Source organism: Leucoraja erinacea, chromosome 15 (genome assembly GCF_028641065.1).
Source record: "Leucoraja erinacea ecotype New England chromosome 15, Leri_hhj_1, whole genome shotgun sequence".
Classification (NCBI taxonomy): Eukaryota; Metazoa; Chordata; class Chondrichthyes; order Rajiformes; family Rajidae; genus Leucoraja; species Leucoraja erinaceus.
The window spans coordinates 36,830,439-36,855,061 of record NC_073391.1 but is presented as its reverse complement, the minus strand read 5'-3'; the positions used below and the strand labels follow the sequence as shown (position 1 = coordinate 36,855,061).

The 24,623-nt window shown below is 45.4% G+C and overlaps 1 protein-coding gene across 2 annotated transcripts in view; it reads right to left on the bottom strand.

Moving 5' to 3' along the window:
- The window catches only part of LOC129704214 (catenin alpha-3-like), a 959,161-nt gene that overhangs the window by 174,166 nt on the left and 760,372 nt on the right, over positions 1-24,623 (bottom strand). For both annotated transcript variants that reach the window (XM_055647177.1, XM_055647178.1), the window contains one exon: positions 12,402-12,602. In XM_055647177.1, coding sequence (XP_055503152.1) covers positions 12,402-12,602 — 201 coding nt within the window. The remainder of the gene's footprint in view (positions 1-12,401; positions 12,603-24,623) is intronic.

The window sequence follows — 24,623 nt, the reverse complement described above, 5'->3', positions numbered from 1 at the left end:
GGTGGTATTTGGGTTGTCAGCAGCGGTACAATAATAAAGAACACACAACCACAATAAAAATGTAACACAAACATCCACCACAGCATTCATCACTGTGGTGGAAGGCACAGAACTTGGCCAGTCCTCCTCCATTTCCCCCGTGGTCGGGACCTCCACCCTCCGCAGCCGTTGCTGCGGGCGTCCAGATGGTAAGGGACAAAGTCAAAGTCAAGGTAAGTCCAGGATCGGCTCTTCCCCACCGGAGACCGCGGCTTCAGGCTGGTGTAGGCCGCAGGCCGGCGGTCGAAGATTTTAGGTTCCCGCCGCGCCGCAGCCAGAAGCACCGCAGACCGCAGGGCCGGTGGTCGAAGCTCCCCTCCAGGGGTGATGGTAAATCCATGCTGCACCCGCGGTAGAAGTTAGCCGCGGGACGGCCGTGATGGCTACTTCTTCCCCCGGGTCCCACACGAGGGATCCCGGGCTGCGGACGCTGCGCCATCTGGAGCTTCAGGGCTGCCGGCTGCCGCGGGCCAGCGAAATGGAGCGCTCCCCTCCAGCTAGCCCCAGCGAGGGCTCGCCCGCTCCACACCGAGAGTCCACGCTGCGCCCGCCGCTGAAGCCCCCGGGCGCGTCTCCGGAAAAGGCCGCGCCGATCCTCGTTGTTAGGCCACGGGGGAGGCGACCTGGAAAAAGTCGCCTCTCCGTGGAGGAGGCGACCGAAGGGGTTTCCCTCTTACCCCCCCACACCACCCCCCACACAAGACACACAAAGGAACATTAAAACAAACTTCAAAACATACTTTAAAACATACTAAAACTTGAAAAGACTAACGCATCTTTAGAGAACATGGATAGGTGACGTTTTGGTTCGGGACCCTTCTTCAGACTTTTTCACAAGAGTTCTCCTTCCATGCCCTGCACAGGATCTCATGTACCACTGGTTCTGCAGCCGTGCCCTACACAGGTTCTCCACAGTTGTTGTCCGATCCGTTGAGTTACTCCAGCACTTTTGTGTCTCTTTTGGTAAAACAGCATCTGCAGTTCCTTGGGTCTCCATATATAATAATAATAATAATAATATTTATTTATATAGCACTTTTAAACAAAATCACTTTGAACCAAAGTGCTTTACAGAGATTGATCAAATTAATTGAATAGATTCAATGTCACAAATTCATACAAAATAAAAAAAGAAAAAGAAAAAAGGAAAAAGACACAGAACAGTACACTATAGAAATCAACAAGAAACGTCCCCCCACAGCAGAATTCACTGTGAGGGAAGGCACTGAAAATATCCAGTTCTCCTTTCTATAGTCCACCCGAGGTCGGGGTCTATTTCTGGCCTCCTCAGCAAACCCGGTGTTTTCAGGCCCTCTTGCCGCGAAGCTGGATCATCGGCGTCGGGTGAACATCCTTCAGCGGCCTGGACTGAAGCGGCCGCTTCCTCCCCGAAGACTGCAATGTCCAAAGTTCACAGGCCGCGCCGGCCGGACCTCCGACTCTGGCGATCTCGGATCCCAGGCTCCGCGGTGCTGTAAATCCAGTGCCGCCCGCCCGCGGCTGGACGCTCTGTAGCCGCAGCTCAACGATGTCGCAGTCGGCGGTCACAGTGCCCCGGAGCTTACCGCAAGGCGACCCGGTAAGGCATCGCCCGCTCCATGTTGGTGTCCCAGCATCTGCACCGCCGGCGAAGCTGTAGTCCCGGCAGGAAACGCCGCTCCAGCGCTGCTCCAGCTCGATGGTAGGCCGCACAGAGAGGACGAAGATGCGGTTCGGAGGAAAACCGCATCTCCGACCAGGTAGGACTGGGGTTAAAATAGTTTCCCCCTTCCCCTCCCCCCACCCACCACATAAAAGAAGACCTCCAAGAAACATTATGTTCTGACAGGACTAAAAATAAAAATAAAAAAGGGTGAAAGGACGGACTGCAGGCGGAGCAGCCATACACAACGGCGCATCACCCCTGCAGTCCGCCATCTTGATATCAGGGATGGATTGTTTGGGCTGGAGATAAATGGAGTGTTGGTTGATTAAGAAGACGACAGGGGCATGCGAACAATCATGATCAACATTTGACATAATGGGGGCCTAATCCAGCATCAGATTCTGGTGGCTGTGTCTTACTCAAGCATATTCTATTCAAGTAACAATGAAGAGATACTTTGATGGTCTGACCTGCATGAGTGGCCCATATCATCATGGGCCAAACACAAGTCTACCAGATCAAATCTAAACAAAGCCTCCGGATGCCATCGCTCACATCCAGGTTTCTCTGCACTTGATTGAATTTGATACACAAAGGAGATTGGATAGACATCACAGTAACTCATCATGTGTAGGAAGGAATTGCAGATGCTGTTTAAACTGAAGATAGACACAAAAAGCTGGAGTAACTCAGTAGGCCAGATCCTATTCCTTTTCTCCAGAAATCCTGTCTGACCCGCTGAGTTACAGCTTTTTGTGTCTATCGACAGTAAATCATCAGTTATCCTAGTGTGAAGAAAGATCCCAACTTAATCTATGCCTGTCCATGTCCTTCACGGAGTATAGGAGCAGGGAGGTTTTACTGCAGTTGTACAGGGTCTTGGTGAGACCACACCTGGAGTATTGCGTACAGTTTTGGTCTCCTAATCTGAGGAAAGACATTCTTGCCACAGAGGGAGTACAGAGAAGATTCACCAGACTGATTCCTGGGATGACGGGACTTTCATATGAAGAAAGACAGGATAGACTCGGCTTGTACTCGCTAGAATTTCGAAGATTGAGGGGGGATCTTCTAGAAACGTACAAAATTCTTAAGGGGTTGGACAGGTTAGATGCAGGAAGATTGTTCCCGATGTTGGGGAAGTCCAGAACAAGGGGTAACAGTTTAAGGATAAGGGGGAAATCTTTTAGGACCGAGATGAGAAAACATTTTTCACACAGAGTGGTGAATCTCTGGAATTCTCTGCCACAGAAGGTAGTTGAGGCCAGTTAATTGGCTATATTTAAGAGGGAGTTAGATGTGGCTCTTGTGGCTAAAGGGATCAGGGGGTATGGAGAGAAGGCAGGTACAGGATGCTGAGTTGGATGATCAGCCATGATCATATCAAATGGCGGTGCAGGCTCGAAGGGCTGAATGGCCTACTCCTGCACCTATATTCTATGTTTCTATGTTTCCTTGCGTCTGCATCAATCTTTCTTTACCATTAATATTACTTAAGTTATTTATAAATTCTTATGAATTATAAAGCAGACATAAATGTGTCATTACTGCCGTTTTTTAACACCAATATATTTTTGCATCTGTATTGACAACTTCATATATTAAGTTTTGTGATTGGAGACATTTAATAATAACAATTACACATTTAGGCGGAGCCTCTTCAAGCCCTCTCAGTTGCTTCACTTTTGTTACTTGGATAAAAATAAAAATAAAATTTCCACAAAATAACCAAGGAATGAACAGTGAGGTAAATCACACGTTTGACTGAAAGGGTAAGTGATAGCTGAGGCTCATAAACAATTTTAACTCTCCTGAAAGGTAAACACTTGAAGTAGCTAACAGAATTTATTTTGAAAATCTTGTAAGGAAGGTGGTATCTCTGGAGACACAGCAGTCGCTTGACAGGAATGTCAGAATCTATACAGTGGATTCAAATGCACAACTCTCTGACTTTGAGGTGAAGTTGGAGAGCAGCTTTAGATTACTTCAGTTATTTAAGTCGGGAAGTATTTATCAGATGGGACCACGATATTATTCACTGAGCCTCATAATCTTGAGAGCATGAAATTACTCGGCAATTTCACAAGCACACTCATGCATTGTCTTACACAATCTAGTTAGCTTAAACTGAAGCAGGTTGTTCTCTCCAGTGGAACGCAATATTGAAAAGTTTTCCGCATTGAAAATGATAATTCAGAGAAAACCTCACGTCTACCAGAACTTGGGTCAGTGGCGATCGTAAGGTGTGTCATTGCCGTGGATTTCTGCTCAAGCCTTGTGCCAAAGACCAGGCCATTTTGAGGCAATCACAGATGGTCATTGACGGGCAAGCTATTCCGCTGGGGCTTCCTGGTCTCTTCCACGCTGTGATCTTCACAGAAAAAAAACTGCTTTGTTATGATCATAGCCTTGCTGCAGTTCAAAAACATTGGGCTAAGTCTCTCCGTAAACTGTTGCTACATCTGTTCTCGCAATACAAATACAATTGAAGCCGCATTGTGCCCTTGAGCCACACTGTTAGTGGCTCCTCTTGGCACCTGCTTTATTGAAGTTGGATTTGACTCAATACTTCGCAACAGTACTGCCTCTGTGGGGAAAATGACTGCAAAGCTGGCGAGAAATTTGTCCGCAGTCACATTTTCTTTTTATACCTTCTGCTTAGAAAGTAAATTTAAATCTTAGTCTATTTTGCAATAAGCAATTAAAAGGGGACATCATATTATCTCAAAAAAGATCCTTTCCTGGGTTTATACAACGCAAGACCTTTCAGATCAATTTCCCCCCTGGGATAAATAAAGTTCTATCGTATCGTATTGTAAAGAAAGATGCACCAAGATAGCAGGAAAGTGTAATCTTCATTAGAATTGCTGATTGCGTAGCTTCACAACTACAACTTGTAGAGTGGAGTACCATGTCAGTTATGTTTCAGTAATTGCAGTTGGTTAAAATAAACTGTGTTGGAATAACTCAGCCAGGCAGGCAGCATCTCTGGTAGGTGCCGTTTCGGGTCAGGACCCATCTTGTAGTTGGTGTCTGTGTGCTATTCTGAGCCAGTGGAAACATTTCTCCTGTTGTAAAAGGTTCTGTGGCTCGCATGTCCTTTGGGGCACAATATCTACTATTTGATTGCTGGCCCTGCCTGCCCCTTTTTCATCTTATTGACTTTTCTCTGTGCCTCTCCGCACCGAGCACATTCTTCACAGGAAAGCAGCAAACTCATCGTTGAACTTTGGAACTGCTTCTCTCCATCCTCTTAACAATCCTCCTCGTCTTCAAGCAACACAAGACAGCTTGGGAATGGCAGTATCCAGTCATTATAGTTTACTTAAACACTACTTAAAAATATAAGCAAATTGGGTTGTGTCCTTCTGCACTCACATCTCCCCAGTTCCTTCCCTTTTTTTCATAATTTGTCTGACCATGAGGACCTTGTTTAAAATCCATTACGGGTACCTCCTGAGAATCGTCCATCACTACCTTGTGGCCTCAGTTTCCACTTCCAAGAGAAGCAGACCTGGTCGCTCTCCAGCTGTCAGTGGCAATGAGCAGCAGTGGAGCCAAGAAACTTCTCGTGCTCTGGACAAGAGTGTGCATGCACTCACTCCGTCAGTCTTTCTGGCATCACGTTGAATGAAGCGCTGCCTAAGTCGGTGCCTGGGTTTGAAACTAAATATGCTTATTCTAAGGGCGGCACAGTGGCGCAGCAGTAGAGTTGTTGCCTTGCAGCTCAGGAGATCCGGGTTCCATCCTGACTATGGGTGTTGTCTGTACGGAGTTGGTATGTTCTCCCTGGGCCTGTGTGGGTTTTCTCCGGGTGCTTCAGTTTCCTCCCACATTCCATAGATGTGCAGGCTTGTAGGCTAATTGCTTCTGCGAATTGTCCCTTGTGTGCAGAATAGAACTAGTGTATGAGTTGGTTGGCACGGACTCAAAGGGCCTGTTTTTGTGCTGTGTCTCTAAACCAAACTAAACTAAATTACTGTCCCAAAAATGAAACGTTTAGTTGAGTTGAGTTTAGTTTAGTGATACAGCACAAAAACAGGCCCTTTGAGTTGATGAAATGTTGGGACTCAATTCAAATGAATGGCAAGGACTCCAGATATAAGCTCTTACAAAGATATGGGATATCAAGTGCAAACTTCTTCAAGTAGGCTGCACACTCTTTTAATATAAAGAGCTCCTTACCTTGCTTACCTGCTGTTGCTTGACTGCCTCTTGGTAACAAATACTTCGGTGATAGAACAAAATATTCAGCAACATTTGACTGTGAAGAGTCAACCAGGTGCTATTCACAATTCACGAATGGTATAAACTTTGAATGTATAAACTGCCCAGCTGGCAGATTAATCAGCATTAATCTTTCATACTAATATGCATTCATCGTGGGTGCTCATTAACATTAATCTTGAATATTAATTAACACCCACCTTGCATATAAAAGACTTAACTTTGCATATTAATTCACATCATACCAAATATTCATTCCCATCAATTTTACGTATTAATTATCATGCTACTGCCTCAATATTCACATCTCAGCATGGAGCTGTCGGGCGAAGCTGACCCCACCGGTCATGTCATTGCTCAAAATGCACTTTAATATAGTTCAGCTCCAAATGTTTACTGTCAGGGATAAATGACAACAAATTCCAGACATCCATCTTGTCTTAGTTGCTCTGCTCTGCTCTGCTCTGCTCAGTGCATTGGGCAATGTCTGTGTTTCTCGCTCATCAGGCCCTGAAAACGGCCCTTGTGCAACAACAGCACAGGAGAAATAAATGTCACGAACACTGAAAAAACGGAGAGTTTTGCAAAGAGTTTGCGCAATTTTGGAAAATATTTTAAAATATATTATAGTGGAGCGACGCTGTGAAGGATCCTATTAAAGCCTAAAAAATAAATAAAATTATGATATTGGCAAAAGCAGAATATGCTTAAAATATAAGACAGACACAAAAGGCTGGAATAACTCAGCGGGTCAGGCAGCATCTCTGGAGAAAAGGACGTTTTGGGTCGAGACCCAGTATGTCCATTGTGTCAAGCTATGTCTATAATCCAATGAAAGGTAAACACCTTAAAACCGTAACAGCATTTCTCTCTCCCCACAGATCACACACAGTATCTCCCACGCTTTTACATTTCAGATTTTCAGTCTCCACAGTATTTTTTTCATTATATTAACAGCACAGGAACCAAATTAGAGGATGATCCATGCTTTACAGTTTGATTACCTCATAAAAATTCACTTGATTTCATTTAAAGCAGTCAGGCATGGCCATCTGTGACCTCGCTCAAACCCTTGGAGCAATGGTGCTAATGCTGTTTAATATCAGCCACATTCCTGTCCCAGACCGGCTGTAGGGAGAGAACTGTGACAGTGCTGAGGCAGCACTTTGCCTATGCTGGGGTCAGTAGCAAGACGATGGGTTGCCTGATTTTGCACCATCTCCTAACCTATCCTAATTAAACTCATAAAACACAGAAATACCTGCCGCACCAAGAAAGAAGCAGTGTGTTGCCTTCTCCAATTTAAGGACACACGAGTTGCTTAATTTTCTCTACAGCATCCAATTTCCCACAGGCAAAAACATCAATCAGTTTTGTCAAAGCCAAGAAGTGGTATTTTGAAATCCATTTGGAAAAGCAGTGCATCTGTACCTCATTACCAGCACGACACTGATCGGAGGATCTTTCATTTTCCCCCCGCAGTCATCCTGTCACACTTTGCTTTTGTTCAACTGCTTGACAGATAAACGTGTCAACAAAAGAGATGCAATTGAATAAAGGAGGGAATGTCAGAGTGCAAAACCGGTAGAAAACACTCCCGCATCAGGCCAAGCCCTAGAATCCCAGTCCTTGTGGTTATCATTTAAAGAAAATACAAATTATGATCAGGAATTGAGTTCAGGAGCTGTAATAGGCAGACTTCCTTTCTGACCTGCTCAGTTTTTAGTTTAGAAATACAGAGTGGAAACGGGCCCTTCAGCCCACCGAGTCCGCACCGACCAGCGATCCCCGCACATCAACACTATCCTACACACACTAGGGACAATTTACATTTATACCAAGCCAATTAACCCGCAAACCTGTACGAGGGAATTGAAGATCTCGGAGAAAACCCACGCGGTCACGGGGAGAACGTACAGACTCCCTACAGACAGCACCCATCGTCGGGATCAAAGCTTGATCCCTGGTGCTGTAAGCACTGTAAGGCAGCAGCTATACTGCTGTACTGCTGGCCCACCATGCTTGTTGGAAAAAGTCTTTCATCAAACAAAAATCATTTAACAAATGTGTTTCCTTCTGGCTTCTCAAAACAAAAAGTATAGAATATAGAATGTAGAAGAAAATACCCTTTAGTCCACAATGTCTATGCCGAACATGATGCCAAGTTAAACTAATCTCCCACCAATTGAGTGCCAAACTTATCCTTATTCATAACTATCTTCAAACCTATGGGCACAAAATGCTGGAGTAACGCAAATGGGTCAGTAACTTGCAGTTGCATGCGGCAAGCGCGACCTAACGTGGTCCCTTGAGCCATACGCCCTCGCGGGGCCGGTCCCACTTCGATCGCCGGAGCCATATGGAGTTGTGCGGAGTTGGTCCCGACATCGCACGGGGCTCTGAAAAACTGACCGTGTTTAAAAATTCCGCGCGGCAATGGCCTGCCGGCCCGCAGCTGCCTCGACGCCGTGTCACTCACTCGCCCTCCGCACGGCACCCGCTTCTGGTTTGGTCGCACTTGCCGCATGCAGGCGCATGCTGGTGGGACCAGCCCTTTAGGTCGTGCTTGCCGCATGCAGGTCGCATGCTTGTGGAACAGGCCCTCAATGTGTCAATAATTTGCAGAGTTGCTCCAGCATTCTGTGTCTTTTCTTTGCAAACCAGTATCTGCAGTTCCTTAAAGGGTACAGCGCTGTGATCACTGTTCCCAACATGCCCTTCCACTGAAACCCCAGTCACCAAGCCAGGCTTGTTTTCTCAATACAAGATCAAGTAAGGTTTCTCCCCTAGTTGGACTATCCACATACTGTTTTAGGAAACTCTACGATAGACCTGACAAATTCTGCCCCTCCTAAACCTTTGTACTGAGTAAATCCCAGTCAATGTTGTGACAATTAAAGTTACCCACTTAGACAATCCTGCTTTTGCACTTTTCTGTAATCTGTCTCCATATCTGTTCTTCCATCTCCTGCTGGCTTTGGGACCCCTACAGTATAATCCCATTAGAGTGATTGCATCTTTCCTGCTTTCGAGCTCTATCCACATCGCCTCAGCGGAAGAACGCTCCAGTATGTCCTCTCTGGTTATCGCCGTGCAGTCTCCCAGATTAGTAATGCAACTGCCCCACTTCTTTTACCTTTCTCTTTATTACTTCTGGAACGTTGAGCTGCCAGCACGGTCCCACTTGCAACCAAGCAAATATAATTTTACGTGAACAGAGACCTTTCTTGATTCTGATGGCAGCCCTCATTTGTGCTGGATCAGGCGCTTAATTATAAGTTGATCGCCAACTCAGTCTGAAAACTAATTACAGGCTTAGTTTGGTCGCTTTTGGCTGGCTCAGATTGCAGGCCCAGGTTATGTACAGTTATTCGCTTAGTCTACAGGTTAATTACAAACGGAGGCTCAGTCCACAGATTAATTCCACTGAGTGATTTAAAACTAGGTCTGTAGATTGGGACTGCAGGCTAGAGACATGTCTCAGACTTTGAGATAGAGATTGAGACATAGCCTCAATCTGCGGGCACCTTATACAATCTAGTTATAGTTTGAGTCTATCTATAGACTGTTTACAGATTCCCTCTCAAGGCTGACTGTTGGCTGCAATATGTTGAATCCTACCAGGTGATTTTGACATTTAACAGTTCAGTGAAACACATCAACCTCTGAACCTGTGAAGTGAACCAGGATCTGAAAACCGTGGAGATACAGACAAAAGCAAGGGCACTTGGTTTTGTACGCACGACAATGGAAATACTCAAACACCCTCTAAATTTAACCTTAGGATTAATATAGATGAATGTATAGTATACAGATTTCAACATTACAGGTTCCAACCACAAGAGAAAAAGACACAAATTGAAGAAAGGTCCCGACCCGAAACGTCGCCAATTCATTTTTCTCCAGAGATGCTGCCTGTCCCGTTGAGTTACTCCAGCATTTTGTGTCTATTTTCGGTGTAAACCAGCATCTGCAGTCCCCTCCTACCTCACTCAAGTCCTCATGCAGTGGGATTTCTCGGGCATGACAGCAGTGCCGTTGCATTATCGTTCTGCAACTTCGGCTCATGCAGCATGCGGTTGTGCACCACGGCAGCTGCACCCTTGGGACAGGCATGGCGTGTGCCTTTGTCAGCGGACCTCACCCAGAGTCCTGGGAGGCAGAGTTCTGAAACACCAGGCAGCGTCCAGGGTCCTCTCAAACAGACGGCAGAAGCTTCGGCAAACCGTGCAAGTGGCCCCTTAAACTGTGCTGTTCAGCGGAACCGAAAGGGTCTCAACCATTCTATCTTTGCGAATGGCCAATGATGCGTGTGATTGAGAATTTATCCCAGCAATTTGTTGCGGCATGTGGCGCAGCGGTAAAGTTGCTGCCTCTGTGACTTGTTCTTAGTGTGCTGGCAAAGGGGCCGGGGACAATTGATGGGAATGTGGCAAGCTGCAGTTGGATTAGTCATAAGGTCAATAGACAATAGACAATAGGTGCAGGAGTAGGCCATTCAGCCCTTCGAACCAGCACCGCCATTCAATGTGATCATGGCTGATCATCCCCAATCAGTAACCCCATTCCTGCCTTCTCCCCATATCCCCTGACTCTGATATCTTTAAGAGCCCTATCTAGCTCTCTCTTGAAAGTATCCAAAGAGGTCATAAGGAATAGGAGTAGAAGTAGGCCATTCGGCCAATCAAGTCTCCCCTGCCATTCAGTCATGGCTGATCTGTCTCTCCTGCCTCACCCCATTCTCCTGCCTTCGCCCCATAACCTCTCACACCTGTACTAGTCAAGAATCTATCTATCTCTGCATTAAAAATATCCACTGACGGCCTCCACAGCCTTCTGTGACAAAGAATTCCACAGATTCACCACCCTCTGACTAGTGTAAATTGAGAGTTGATGGTCAGCACGGGCTTGGTTGTTAGATGGGCCTGTTTCATGCTGTCAGATTGTGTGACCTTAAATAATCTCACTGCTGTTAAGAGACGATGAGACAATCCTTTGCAATTTTAGTACCAACATTGATATATTTCAAGAAAGCAACTCCTCCAAGTCCAAGAATTCAGTTTAAAATTTTCAGTTCAGCATTTCAGAAATGTTGCTATTCAGATACTCTTTAAAGAGACTGCAACCAAACGCGTGGGTAAAGAATGTACATACATGTCCACACAGACACACTTGCTGGCCTATTCGGTTATGGCACTGTTCTGATACAGATCACTCCAGGTGAAGTGAGATTGAGGCTAAGAAGAAAAGGCAAACTCTGACTTTGAAATAGACCTAACCAATCTCCCTTGTATTGCCTCCATTTATACCTGACGTTGCCTCGGCAAGGCCAGCAGCATAATCAAGGACGAGTCGCACCTTGACCACTCCCTCTTCTCCCCTTTCCCATCAGGCAAAAGGTATAGAAGTGTGAAAACGCAAACCACCAGATTCAGGGACAGTTTCTTCCCAGCTGTAATCTGGCAAATGATTCATCCTACCACAACCAGAGACTAGTGCTGAACTACTATCTACCTCCTCCTCCGAGGTAGCCATCTTGGGGAACGGCTGCTAACCAGCAGCCGTCCGTTTAATTCACTTTTTTTTTTTTTTTTTTTTTTTGTAGTGCTAGTGAGTCCTGTGTTTTGTTTGTGGGAGAAATAGACTTTTTAATGTGGGGGGAAGGGGGTAACTATATTTCTAGGTCCCTACCTGGTCGGTGAGGCAGCTTTTTCTCCGGGCTGCCCCGTCGCCCCGTCGACCCGTCCTCGTGGCCTACCATCGGGCGTGGAGCGCTGTTTCCTGGCGGGCAACAGCACCCGGCGAGAACGGCCAGGAACATCGGGCCTCCATAGAGGCAATAGCGGAGGCCTCAATAGGCCTGACTTTGGGAGAACTGGGGATGGGGACTTGACATTGTGCCTTCCCCCACAGTGGTAACCATTGTGGGGGGATGATTTTTGTGTGTAAGTGATTATTTTAGTTTGTGTCCAAGATGGCTGTCGGAAGGGAGAGTGTACGCTGGCGCGGTTTAGCTGCTGCTGCTCTCTCTTCACATTGTGTTTTTGATTTTTTTTGTCTTTGGATCGAATTCTGTCTTTAATTTGTGTATTGTTCTTTATTATTCATTTTATTCCGATTATATGTTTTTTAGTCTTGTTAAATTCTGTAAGGTGTCCTTGAGACTTTTGAAATGCACCCACAAATAAAATGTATTATTATTATTATTATTACCTCATTGGTGACCCTCGGACTACCCTTGATCGGACTTTGCTTGCTTTACCTTGCACTAAACGTTATTCCCTTATCATGTATCTACACACTGTGAATGGATCGATTGTAATCATGCATTGTCTTTCTGCCGACTGGTTAGCACGCAGCAAAAGCTTTTCACAGTACTTCGGTACACGTGACAATAAACCAAACTGGACTGAACTGCGACTAGTAAATTGAGACAATGCTTAGCTTGAAACACCAATGATTCCTCACAGATCAAATAAAAGACACCTACCAAATCCTTCCAAATCCTGGACTAATTTCATCACTTTTTCCGTGTAGATCCCAGACTCATAATTTTCCATCTCGCAGCTGACAACGTGAGCAACTCGAGCAGCTCGTCCTTGAATTGCTCCGGCCACACGGTCCAGGGTCTCTGCGTTGCTCCCCCTCAAAGAGATGATGCAGTTATTCACATCTTCTAGAATGTGGCTTTCTGGAAAACAAGATGGGGAGAATAAAACTGGAATCAATATTCAACGTGTTACAATACCAAGTTTAAGGGTAAGGGCGAAATCTTTTAGGACCGAGATGAGAAAAACATTTTTCACACAGAGAGTGGTGAATCTCTGGAATTCTCTGCCACAGAAGGTAGTTGAGGCCAGTTCATTGGCTATATTTAAGAGGGAGTTAGATGCGGCCCTTGTGGCTAAAGGTATCAGGGGCTATGGAGAGAAGGCAGGTACAGGATACTGAGTTGGATGATCAGCCATAATCATATTGAATGGCGGTGCAGGCTCGAAGGGCCGAATGGCCTACACCTGTACCTATTTTTTATGTTTTTATGTTAATCTTATGAAGCATAAATAACATAGTTAATTAAAACCAATGTTTTGAGAAAGTAGGTTGCAATGGGGCAACTACACATTGTTCTTCTGCCCCGTTCTCTCCAAAATTAGAATCCAACCTTAAATATTATGAACCGTGGCTCACCATAGTTATCACCCTGTGGAGGAAAGAAGTGCAGATGCGGGTTTAAATCAAAGGTAGACACAAAATGCTGGAGTAACTCAGCGGGACAGGCAGCATCTCTGGAGAGAAGGAATGGGTGACGTTTCGGGTCGAGACCTTTCTCAGTCTCAATCCGAAACGTCACCCGTTCTATCTCCGCAGAGATGCTGCCTGTCCCACTGAGCTACTCCAGTATTGTTATCACCCTTTTCTCATCACTCCAGACTAGTTATGAGGCTCCTGTGAAGAATTAATTTGGAACCATAACACCATTTCAATGACATTTGGACAGGTACATGGATAGGAAAAAGGTTTAGAGAGATAAGGGCCAAATAGGCAGGTGGGACTAGGCCCCACACTGCAGACCACTGCTGTTGTTGATGCTCTCCCCTAACCGGTCTTCTGCCACAACAGTACCCAAAGGAGCATAATTATTGTGTAGGAAGCAACTGCAGATGCTGGTTTAAACCAAAGATAGACACAAAAAGCTGGAGTATCTCAGCGGGACAGACAACATCTCTAAAGAGAAGGAATGGGTGACATTTTGACCCGAAACATCACCCATTCCTTCTCTCCAGAGATGCTGCCAGTCCCGCTGAGTTACTCCAGCTGTTTTTATCTACCTTCGGAGCGTAACCTGTTGAGCGGAACTTTTTGCCTGCTTCTTCCCTGGTGGTCACCCATCTATTTCCTGCTTGTATCTCAGGCATTACCACCTCACTGTTATTCTTATCTGTGACACTTTCACACCCTTCGGATACTCCTGAGGTCATCCTGCTGCAGCTCCAGTTCCTTAACACTCTCCTTAAGGAGCTGTAGCCGAGGCACTTAGTTCAGGTGTAGTCCTCGGGGACACTGGAAATGCCCAAGACCTCCAACTTCCTGCAGGAAAAGCATTCCACTATCCCACCTGCCATGTCTATGGCACCAAAAATCAAGGAAAAATTACTCAGAAAGACGGAAAACCTGCTGTTACCCTTTTCTCAGCTGTCTCGCCAAAGCCTCTTCAGCCAAGGCCTCAATGGTGCACTATCCCTTGACACAGAGTTTTGAGCCAAGACCTCAGCACTGTGCTTCCCCGACACAGCGTCTTCAGGCAAAGTCTCAACACAGTCTCTCTCTCAACACGACCGCTGCCAACAGGCTGCTCTGCTAAACCATCCCTTCCTTTTATTGTTGAAGAAGGAACTGCAAATGCTGGAATATCGAAGGTAGACAAAAATGCTGGAGAAACTCAGCGGGTGAAGCAGCATCTATGGAGCGAAGGAAATAAGCAACGGAAGAGGGGTTTCAGCCCGAAACATTGCATATTTCCTTCGCTCCATAGATGTTGCCTCACCCGCTGAGTTTCTCCGGCATTTTTGTCTACCTTCCTTTATTGGCTGCTTTTAGTTTAGTTTCGCTTTTAGTATCTCTTCCCCAACCAATCAAACATCTGCTTTTGAAATGTTCCATCTTCACATGAAACAGTCCCTTTTCAATCAAAACGTAGCTTTCTTCCTACTCTCGCACCGATTTCTCAAAAATGCCTGCCCTCCTCTCAAAATGGCTGATCACCAACACTGCTCAACTTTAGAACATAACATAAAACAGCCTCCCACGGTTCTGCATCTTCACTGCTTTTAGTTTAGATATGGAAACAGGCCCTTCAGCCCACCGATTCCGTGCCGATCAACACTAGTTCTATCCTACACACTAGGGACACTCACCAACTCTCTCCTTGCCTTTCCAAAACATTAATAGATGCTGCTATTGAAAGAAACAAGGACTAAATCACTAAACTACATACACACACACATTAGGGACAATTTATAATTTTACCAAGCCTATTAGACTACAAACCTGTACGCCTTTGGAGTGTGGGAGGAAACTGGGGCAACCGGAGAATGTTCAGACCGCACCCGTAATCAGGATCGAACCCGGGTCTCTGACGTTGTAAGGCAGCAACTCTAAGCTGGAGGCAGAAATTTTTCACACAGAGAGTGGTGAATCTCTGGAATTCTCTGCCACAGAAAGTAGTTGAGGCCAGTTCATTGGCTATATTTAAGAGGGAGTTAGATGTGGCCCTTGTGGCTAAAGGGATCAGGGGGTATGGAGAGAAGGCAGGTACGGGATACTGAGTTGGATGATCAGCATCAAAAACCATAGCCGTGAGCACTGGCTCACCCCAAGGCTGTGTCCTAAGCCCCCTGCTGTTTAGTCTGCTGACACACGACTGTACTGCCAGACTCAATAACAACTTCATCAACAAGTTCGCTGATGACACAACAGTGGTGGGTCTCATCAGTGACAATGATGAATCGGCGTACAGGATGGAGGTGGAGCTGCTCACAGGTTGGTGCAAATCCCACAACCTAATTCTTAACGTGGGAAAAACTAAGGAGATGGTGGTTGACTTCAGGAGGGCGGGGAAACAACACCATACACCTCTGCACATCGACGGAGCTGATGTGGAAAGGGTCAGCAGCATGAAGTTCCTAGGACTACATCTGTCTGATGACCTGACGTCCACGGCCAACACCACAGCTCTGGTCAAGAGAGCCCAGCAGCGACTACACCCTCTCCGAAGACTACGTAAAGCAGGCCTCCCCACTACACACCTACGGACTTTTTATAGGGGGACTGTCGAGAGCACATTGACCTACGGCATCACTTCCTGGTTCGGGAGCTGCAAGGCGTACGAACGGCACCAACTGGACAGGATAGTGAAGACCGCAAGCAGGATTATTGGTGCTCCACTCCCTTTCCTGCTGGACATATACAGGAAGAGATGTATCAGCAGAGCCATCTCCATCATCAAAGACCCTTACCACCCATCGCATGACATTTTCTCCATCCTGCCATCTGGGAAGAGGTACAGGAGCATTAGCTGCAAAACCAGCAGGATACTCCTCAGCTTCTTCCCACAGGCTATAAGACTGCTAAATGGACTTTGCCCCCTGCCAAGTATCGCGCACAAACCCCCAACCTGGACACACTGCAGCAGAGCCACTGTTGTGCCGCTGCCGGTCGGAACATCTGTTGAATGTTTAGTAGAGTGTTAAATTTGTTCATGATACATGTATTTTTTATTTCTATTTATTTTTCATGCACACTGAATGGACACTGGTTGAGCAACGTTTTTTTGTTTCCTCTGGGTATGCGAATACTCAGGAAATGACAATAAAGATATACAATACAATACAATACAATAGCCATGATCATATTGAATGGCAGTGCAGGCTCGAAGGGCTGAATGGCCTACTCCTGCACCTATTTTCTATGTTTCTATGTTTCTACTACTGCGCCACTGTGCTGCCCCCTTTAAGTAAACCTTTTTTTACTTTGAGTCACTTTTTAACTGTTTATTTCATTTTTAATAGCTTTGGAAGTCTTAGAGGGCAGCAAACGAAAGGGCAGGGCTTGGGCGACTGTCAAAGGTTTCCTCGACAGTTCTGTTCCACCTACCTGACCTGATGACTCTGAGCGAGGCCCAAGTCCTGTGCAGGGAATTTCCCATTCAGTCCAGCAGGCTTATATCCAGAAATAACTAACGAAACTTGCAGCAAGTGCTGAACGACCATGGCAAGTGCAAGCAGAGAGCCACACTTAGCAAATTCTCAGCCATTATGCCAATACATTATTCAGGATATCTCATTTTAAAATGCGCACTGCATGTCACATTAGAAATAATCTCATCTCTGCTTGAACTGAGCAATTATCTACACCTTCAAAGTACACCTCACCTGAAGACTACATCTGGTCTGGTATCCCTGGGTGATAACTGGCTTGAAAAAATAATTTATTTTAAACAGATTAAGATGCTAATTGAAGATTAATTATACAAATCACTACATTAAGACAATAATGGACAACAACAGACTGAGACTTCTTGAGCTTACTGTTATTGTTTTTTTCTTATACATTAAATTGAATTCTGCAATCGCTGGAAGGATAAATAATACTGACTGAAAGGACACAGAAAAGTCAACTGTTTCCATGTTAATACTTACTTGATGGAAAACCTCCAACTATAGATGCGGCCTGATTTATTTCAAAATGTCTGTAGCGCACTCTTTGTGCCCAGGTTTGGCTGGAGTGCAACCTAACCATAGAGTTTGGTTGCACATGTCCATATAACCATATAACCATATAACAATTACAGCACGGAAACAGGCCATCTCAGCCCTACAAGTCTGTGCGTAACAACTTTTTTCCCTTAGTCCCACCTGGAAAAAAGTTGTTCGGCACGGACTTGTCCTTAGTGACCGGGATTTAATTCTAATGTCCGCTGCGTCTGTCCAGAGTATTCATGCTTTTCCTTGTTCCTCCAAGTGTTCTGGTTTCCTATCGCATCCCAAAGATCTGCTGGTGGGTTAATTGGCTGCTGTACAGTACATTGGGATTAGTGTAGGTGGTAGGTGCGAGAATCGCGAATGGGGGTGAGGTCTTAATAAATAGGAAACTGTGAGAGCATCTGTTGGAGAGAAAATAAATGCAGGAATGGGATTGATCTGACAGCTGGTGTAGATTAGATGGGCTGTGTGATCGCCTTCTGTGTCATCGGCAAATATGAATATGGCAAGGTACATCACAGGGTACATCACAGGAATGACCATATGCTTTCACAATCTTCTTCCTTTGAACAGGGCATGACTTCAGACCCTGGAGCATCTTCCCTTTGACGCCTGTGGACCAGTTTTTCCAGAGCTCCTTGATGCCACATTCGTTCAAAAGCAGCGTTGTCTCTCTCTCCACTCATCTCGAGAGTTCAGTTCTGTGGCTCTAGAATTCAGCTCTTAAACTGGAGAATCCACTTGCAAATTTGTGCCCATTCAAGGACCAGAGCACCCTGTGGAGACCCATCTGATCACAGGTATATACTCCACACAGACACAAGGTCTGAATTCAACCCGGGGCTCTGCACTGTGAGGCAGCGGCTGTACCCACTGCACCACTGTGCTCCCAATAATATCATTAATTTTAACAAGTGTATTTTTTGTTTCAGATATTGCCAGACAAAAGCTATGGGCAGAGGGCTGAATTAAATGGTCTCCTCCAGGTGCTCTGGTTTTCTCCCATATCTTGTGTGAACAGTTGATTGATTGTGTGCGTAAACATTGTGAGCCAAATGGCTTGGTTTAGTGCTGTATATCTGAACTCCAAGCATCCTCATGACTAAGTCTTGCCAAAGCTTAATGCCACCACCACCCCAATCTCACTAAACCACACCTGCCCCAAGATTCCACAGACATCCGTTTGTGAATGTAACAGATAAGGCAGAAGCATTCTTATGCATTCAAATCTAAGTTGCTATGCACACGTCCAAAGTTACTCCAGCACTTTGGAGCTTACTATTTGGACAGTAAAGTTTACAGGGAACAGACTAAGAAGCTCAGAACTATACAATCATCTTCAACGCAGAAGAATATGAAGGGAAGGAGTTGATTGAACCGCATTGTTTTATCCTTTTTAATGCTTAATCATCTTGGCACATTGCGCCAAATTAGCTGGTTTCCTACTTTTACACTTCTGCACACAGATTACTGTTTAGGGGCTTATAAGGGCAGTAAATCGCCAAAAGAAGAATATTGTAAATATTGTATTATTGTAGTTGAATATGGGACTGCTTATGTTGTTGAATATGGGACTGCTTATGTTTATCGCAATAACAATATCGAATGGAGAATGCTCCATTATCTAGCCAGCCAGTTCACTGCCTCTGCTGACAGGTGTCACATTGATAAATGCATGGATTTCACAAATGACTATTTAAAGCCTTGCTGACAGACAGAAGTATCAAATGAGGACAGCTTGAGGTAAATGCAGTCATTTAGAAACTGTTGATCATGATCCCTCTATGGAGATACATGGGCTGGCTTTAGATCATGCCTTTGCTAATTTTAAGACGTCAATCACTCAGAGTTGGGGAAAAGAAAAACATGTGTGACCCATAAATACGGGCAAAGGCAAGATGGATCGAATGGCCTGTTTTGGTGCTGCAGCATGGTGCCACTTTTAATTTGTGTTGTTGCTGCCTCTAGGGAACCCTCAGATGCTCCTACGTGAAGTCTGCACATCCTCCCTGTAATTTTGGTTGGACCTCCTGCTGGGTGCTCCGGTTTCCTTCTACATCCCAAAGATGTGCAGTTAGAAGAACTGGCCAGTGTGAAACTAACCCTTGGTGCAGCTAAGTGGCAGAAGAATCAAAATGAATTTGATCATCAATTGAGCGGAAATAAATCAAAAGTCTACCGTGGACTTGAATAGTTATAGTTGTTCTCCTAGGAGTTGGCTAATGGGCTGAGAGGCCTTCTTCTCTACCATAATAACTCAACGTACAATGTAACTGCAATAATCTGCCAAACTCAGGACCTTAATGGTGCAATCAAGCAGATTTTCTGGTTGATGTTGTTTTTAAATAAATATTCAATACACTTTTAATTCAGGTGGTTAAAGACATTACCCAGCAGAATAATACATTTTCCAGAAACCCAGTAGTTTAATTTAGTGTAGTTTAGAGATACAGCGAGGAAACAGGCCCTTCAGCCCAACGAGTCCGAGCCGACCAGTGATCCCCTTACACTAGCACTATCCTACCCACAAGGGACAATTTACAATTTTTACTGAAGTCGATTAACCTACAAACCTGTACGTCTTTGGAAAGTGAGAGGAAACCAGTGCACCGGCAAAAACCCCACGCAGTCACAGGGTACAACGTGCAGACTGCGTACAGACAGCACCCATGGTCAGGATCGAACCCGGGTTTCTGGCACTGTAAGGCAGCAACTTCACCGCTGCGGCACTGTGTCTGTCTAAGTAGGATGTGGGAAGCTGAAATAAATGGGTTTAAATAAGAGGGGGAACCAGGACCCAGAAGAGTGAAAGAGAGTGCAAGGAAGCTGAGCCTTGGTGACGGAAGGAAGTTATAAGGAAGTAATAGGAATAGAATTAGGACATTCGGCCCATCAAGTCTACTGTGCCATTCAATTATGGCAGATCAACATAGAAACATAGAAAATAGGTGCAGGAGTAGGCCATTCGGCCCTTCGAGCCTGCAACGCCATTCAATACGATGATCATCCAACTCAGTATCCTGTACCTGCCTTCTCTCCATACCCCCTGATCCCTTTAGCCACAAGGGCTACATCTAACTCCCTCTTAAATATAGCCAATGAACTGGCCTCAACTACCTTCAGTGGCAGAGAATTCCAGAGATTCACCACTCTCTGTGTGAAAAATCTAGCCTGTCCAACCCCTTAAGAATTTTGTAAGTTTCTATAAGATCCCCTCTTCAAGCATCAAGTGCAGAGTCCTGGAGAGTAGAAAGGAGCTTGGGAACTAGGGGCTCAGGGACCAGGGCTCTGGAGAGTGGAAGAGTGTGTGGGAACTGGAACCCGGGAGAGCGGAAGGGAGAGCGGAAGGGAGTGCAGGAACTGCGACTATGGAGAGTGTAAGGGAGTGCAGAGACTGCAACCCGGGAGAGTGACAATAGACAATAGACAATAGGTACAGGAGTAGGCCATTCATCCCCTCGAGCTAGCACCACCATTCAATGTGATTATGGCTGATCATCCACAATCAGTACCCAGTTCCTGCTTTCTCCCCATATCCCTTGACTCAACTACCTTTAAGAGCCCTATCTAGCTCTCTCTTGAAAGCATCAAGAGAACCAGCCCCCACCGCCCTCTGAGGTAGAGAATTCCACAGACTCATAACTCTCTGTGTAAAAAGGTTTTTCCTCATCTCTGTTCTAAATGGCTTACCCCTTATTCTTAAACTGTGGCCCCTAGTTCTGGACTCCCCCAAAATCGGGAACAGGTTTCCTGCCTCTAGCGTGTCCAAACCCTTAATAACCTTATATGTTTCAATACGATCCCCTCTCATCCTTCTAAATTCCAGAGTATACAAGCCCAGCCGCTCCATTCTATCAACATATGACAGTCCCGCCATCCTGGGAATTAACCTGGTCAACCTACACTGCACTCCCTCAATAGCAAGAATGTCCTTCCTCAAATTGGGAGACCAAAACTGCACACAATAATCCAGGTGTGGTCTCACTGGGGCCCTGTACAACTTTAGAAGGATCTCTTTGCTCCTATACTCAACTCCTCTTGTTATGAAGGCCAACATGCCATTTGCTTTCTTCACTGCCTGCTGTACCTGCATGCTTACTTTCAGTGACTGATGAGCAAGGACCCCCAGATCCTGTTGTACTTCTCCTTTTCCCATTTGTCTCCATTAGACAGTAATCTGCCTTCCTGTTTTTGCCACCAAAGTGGATAATCTCACATTCGTCCTCATTAAACTGCATCTGCCATGCATCTGCCCACACACCCAACCTGTCCAAGTCACCCTGCATCCTCATAGCATCCTCTTCACAGTTCACACTGCCATCCAGCTTTGTGTCGTCTGCAAATCTGCCAATGTTACTTTTAATCCCTTCATCTAAATCATTCATTATATTGTAAATAGCTGCAGTCCCAGCACCGAGCCTTGCGGTACCCCACTAGTCACTGCCTGCCATTCTGAAAAGGACTTGGTAATGGAGTGCGGAAACTGGTGCGTGCAAGGGAGTACGGGAAAAATAACCTCAGAGTGTCGAAGGGAGCTCAGAGCCCTGGTGAGCCAGAAGCTAAATTGTTTGGACTTCCAAATAGTCAGATAAGAAGATTAGCGGATTTTTACTATGAAAGAATTTATCGAGAATAATTCATTCCCTGGAAACAACGCCTGCCAACGCTGCTCTCTCCAGCTTGCAAAGAAAAATTAGTTCACTGACTCTGCCGACAGTTGTCATTTTGATAAGTGTACAGACTTCACAAACCACTATTTATAGAACAGCTAATAGTCTTGTGTATATTCAAAGACATTAACAAACCAACAGCAGGAGATAATAAACTAAAAGACTGCCACTATAGCAAAATATTGTTACCTGATCTCTATGATGCTAGGATCTTAAATTTTCGCACTGGAGGGACCTGTGCCGTGTTTCATCATGACTGGAGTTCTTAAAGCAACCGTGGTCAAGTAATTCCACTGATGGAGCTGCTCAGCAGAGTGCTGAGTCGACATGGGGGCAAGCATCCATGATTAATTGAAGACTCTGGTCACTGGGATAGATACCTGAAGTTAGGATCAGAGTTCTTGCTGCCCTGCTTCTCCAACCCCCCCCCCCCCCCAAACCAGACAGCTTCAATGGGATTTAGATCAGTCGGGAAGGGTAGCCAAGGAACGGCCTTTAAATGGACTTTAACTCTGCCAAGTGTGCGCTGTTGCACCTTTGGCAGCACTTAAACAGCAACAGGAGAATGTGGCAAAACAGAGAGATCTGGTGCAGACCAATGCCATCGGTGCCTAGTTTTAAGGTGAAACGACGCAAAGTGCTTGAGTAACTCAGCAGGTCCATCAGGCAGAACATGGGTAGATGAACATGTACATTCGGATCCTTTTTCAGACCAATTCAGTCATTTTAACCTCAGGATCTTGATTTTCCCTACTCTGGGAAAAAAGACTGCGCATCTATCCTATCTATCTATCCCCCTCTTGTTCCTATACACCTGTATATGATCACCCTCATCCTCCGGCGCTCCAAAGTCCGAGCCTGCCCAACCTCTCTCTTTTGGATGATGGAGAAAATCAGTCCTTTGCTGCATTTTGTTTCTACCTCGTTTTAATGTGATTCCTACTTACACAAAATCTGACTCACAGAAGTGTTTATGGAACCTCACCCTAATGCATGTTGGGGAGTGTCTGCACTCCAAACATGGCCTCACTAATGTCTTGTACAACTGTAACATAACATCCCAACTTCTGTACTCAGTAACCTCACTGATAAAGGCCAATGTGCCGAAAGCCTTCTGGCACAAGTAGATAGGGTGGTAAATAAGACTTACACCATACTTTCCTTTATTGGTTGGGGAGTAAAGTATAAAGTTGAAGATTGAAGAGTTGAGAATTGTTAAGCTTGACTAAGGAATGTAGGCAGAAGGGGAAGGGGAGAGGACAAACAGGTGTGAGTTCAGGTGGGGCACAGAGGAGAGAGGGGCAGAAAAATAGGGAGGAGGTAAAAAGAAGGGAAGGTGGTTTAATCACCCAAACCACCTCCTTCCCAGGTATTTTCCCCTGCAACCGCAGGAGACGTAACACCTTCCCTCGCCTTCATCCAGAGACCCCAGCAGCCCTTCCAGGTGAGACAGAGGTTCACATGTACCTCCTCTAACGTGATCTACTCCCTCTGGTATTCCTGATGTGGCCTCCTGTCCATCGGCGAGACAAAGGGTAGACTTGGTGGCCATTTCAGTTATCACTTGCGCTCAGTCCGTCAAGGCCTACTGGATCTCTCGGTTGTTAACTATTTTAACTCCCCAATCCCACACTGAGCTTTCTGGTCTGGGCCTCCCCCACTGTCAAAGCGAGGTAACACACACTAAATAAAGGAGCAGTGCCTCACATTCCGCTTGGGTAGCTCACAACCCAAGAGGATGAACATTAAATCCTCCAATTTTAGGTAACTACTAACCCACCCATCATCTTCTTCCCCCCACATCACCTCATATGCTGCTCGGGGAGCTTACAACCCAACAGCTTTAACATGTAATTCTCCAATTTTAGGCAAGTAACCAAACAAACAACCCACTGCCCCCTCTTCCCCACTCTCTCCCCCCACCCCCGCACCCCCTCTCTTCCCTGTCCCCCACCTGGATTTGTATTGGTTATCCCTGTCCCATTCCCCTTATGCCCTTCCACCCATATTTTTTTTGGATTCATAATTTGCTCATCTTCGATCCTTATCGATCCTTATCTCTAATACCCACTAATCCTGCCTGGATTAGTAGGTATTAGGTACAAAGAATGGTGGGACAAAGTGTTTTCTCTGGGGTAATTTAACACCAGAGGCAAATGCAAATAAAAATTCTGCCGCAAAATCTAATCAATTTGAATAGGTGAGCATTGATTTCTGGACTGTTGATGGCCTTAAACCCAGACTTAGGAACTTACCTAAAGACATCAAAACCATTAAATGTCTTGGGATTTGGACTGAACGCTTTTCAAACATGCATAGTTAACACATTTCTTTAATTGCAAAGGTTCAACGGGACAAATTATTTGATTTATTATATTTGAATCAACAGCAAACAATTCTGCTTGCAACTTAAAGCAACATAAAAAATCTAATCAAATCCCAAGCATCAATGCTTTCCAAATAGCAATGGACATGATTTTGTTTAATAAACTGCAGATGCGTGAAAACCAAACTAAAAGGGAAATAAAAATATGCCTGACTTTCAACAGAATAGAGAACTGAGTATAGAAGTTGGGAGGTCATGTTGCAGTTGTATAAGACGTTGGTGAGGCCGCATTTAGTTGTGTTGAGTTCTGGGCACCATGTTATAGTAAAGATGTTGTCAAGTTGGAAAGGGAACAGAGAAGATTTACAAGGGTGTTGCCAGGACTAGTGGGTCTGAACTAGAGGGAGAAGTTGAGCAGGCTGGGTCTCTATTCCTTGGAGTGCAGGAGGATGAGG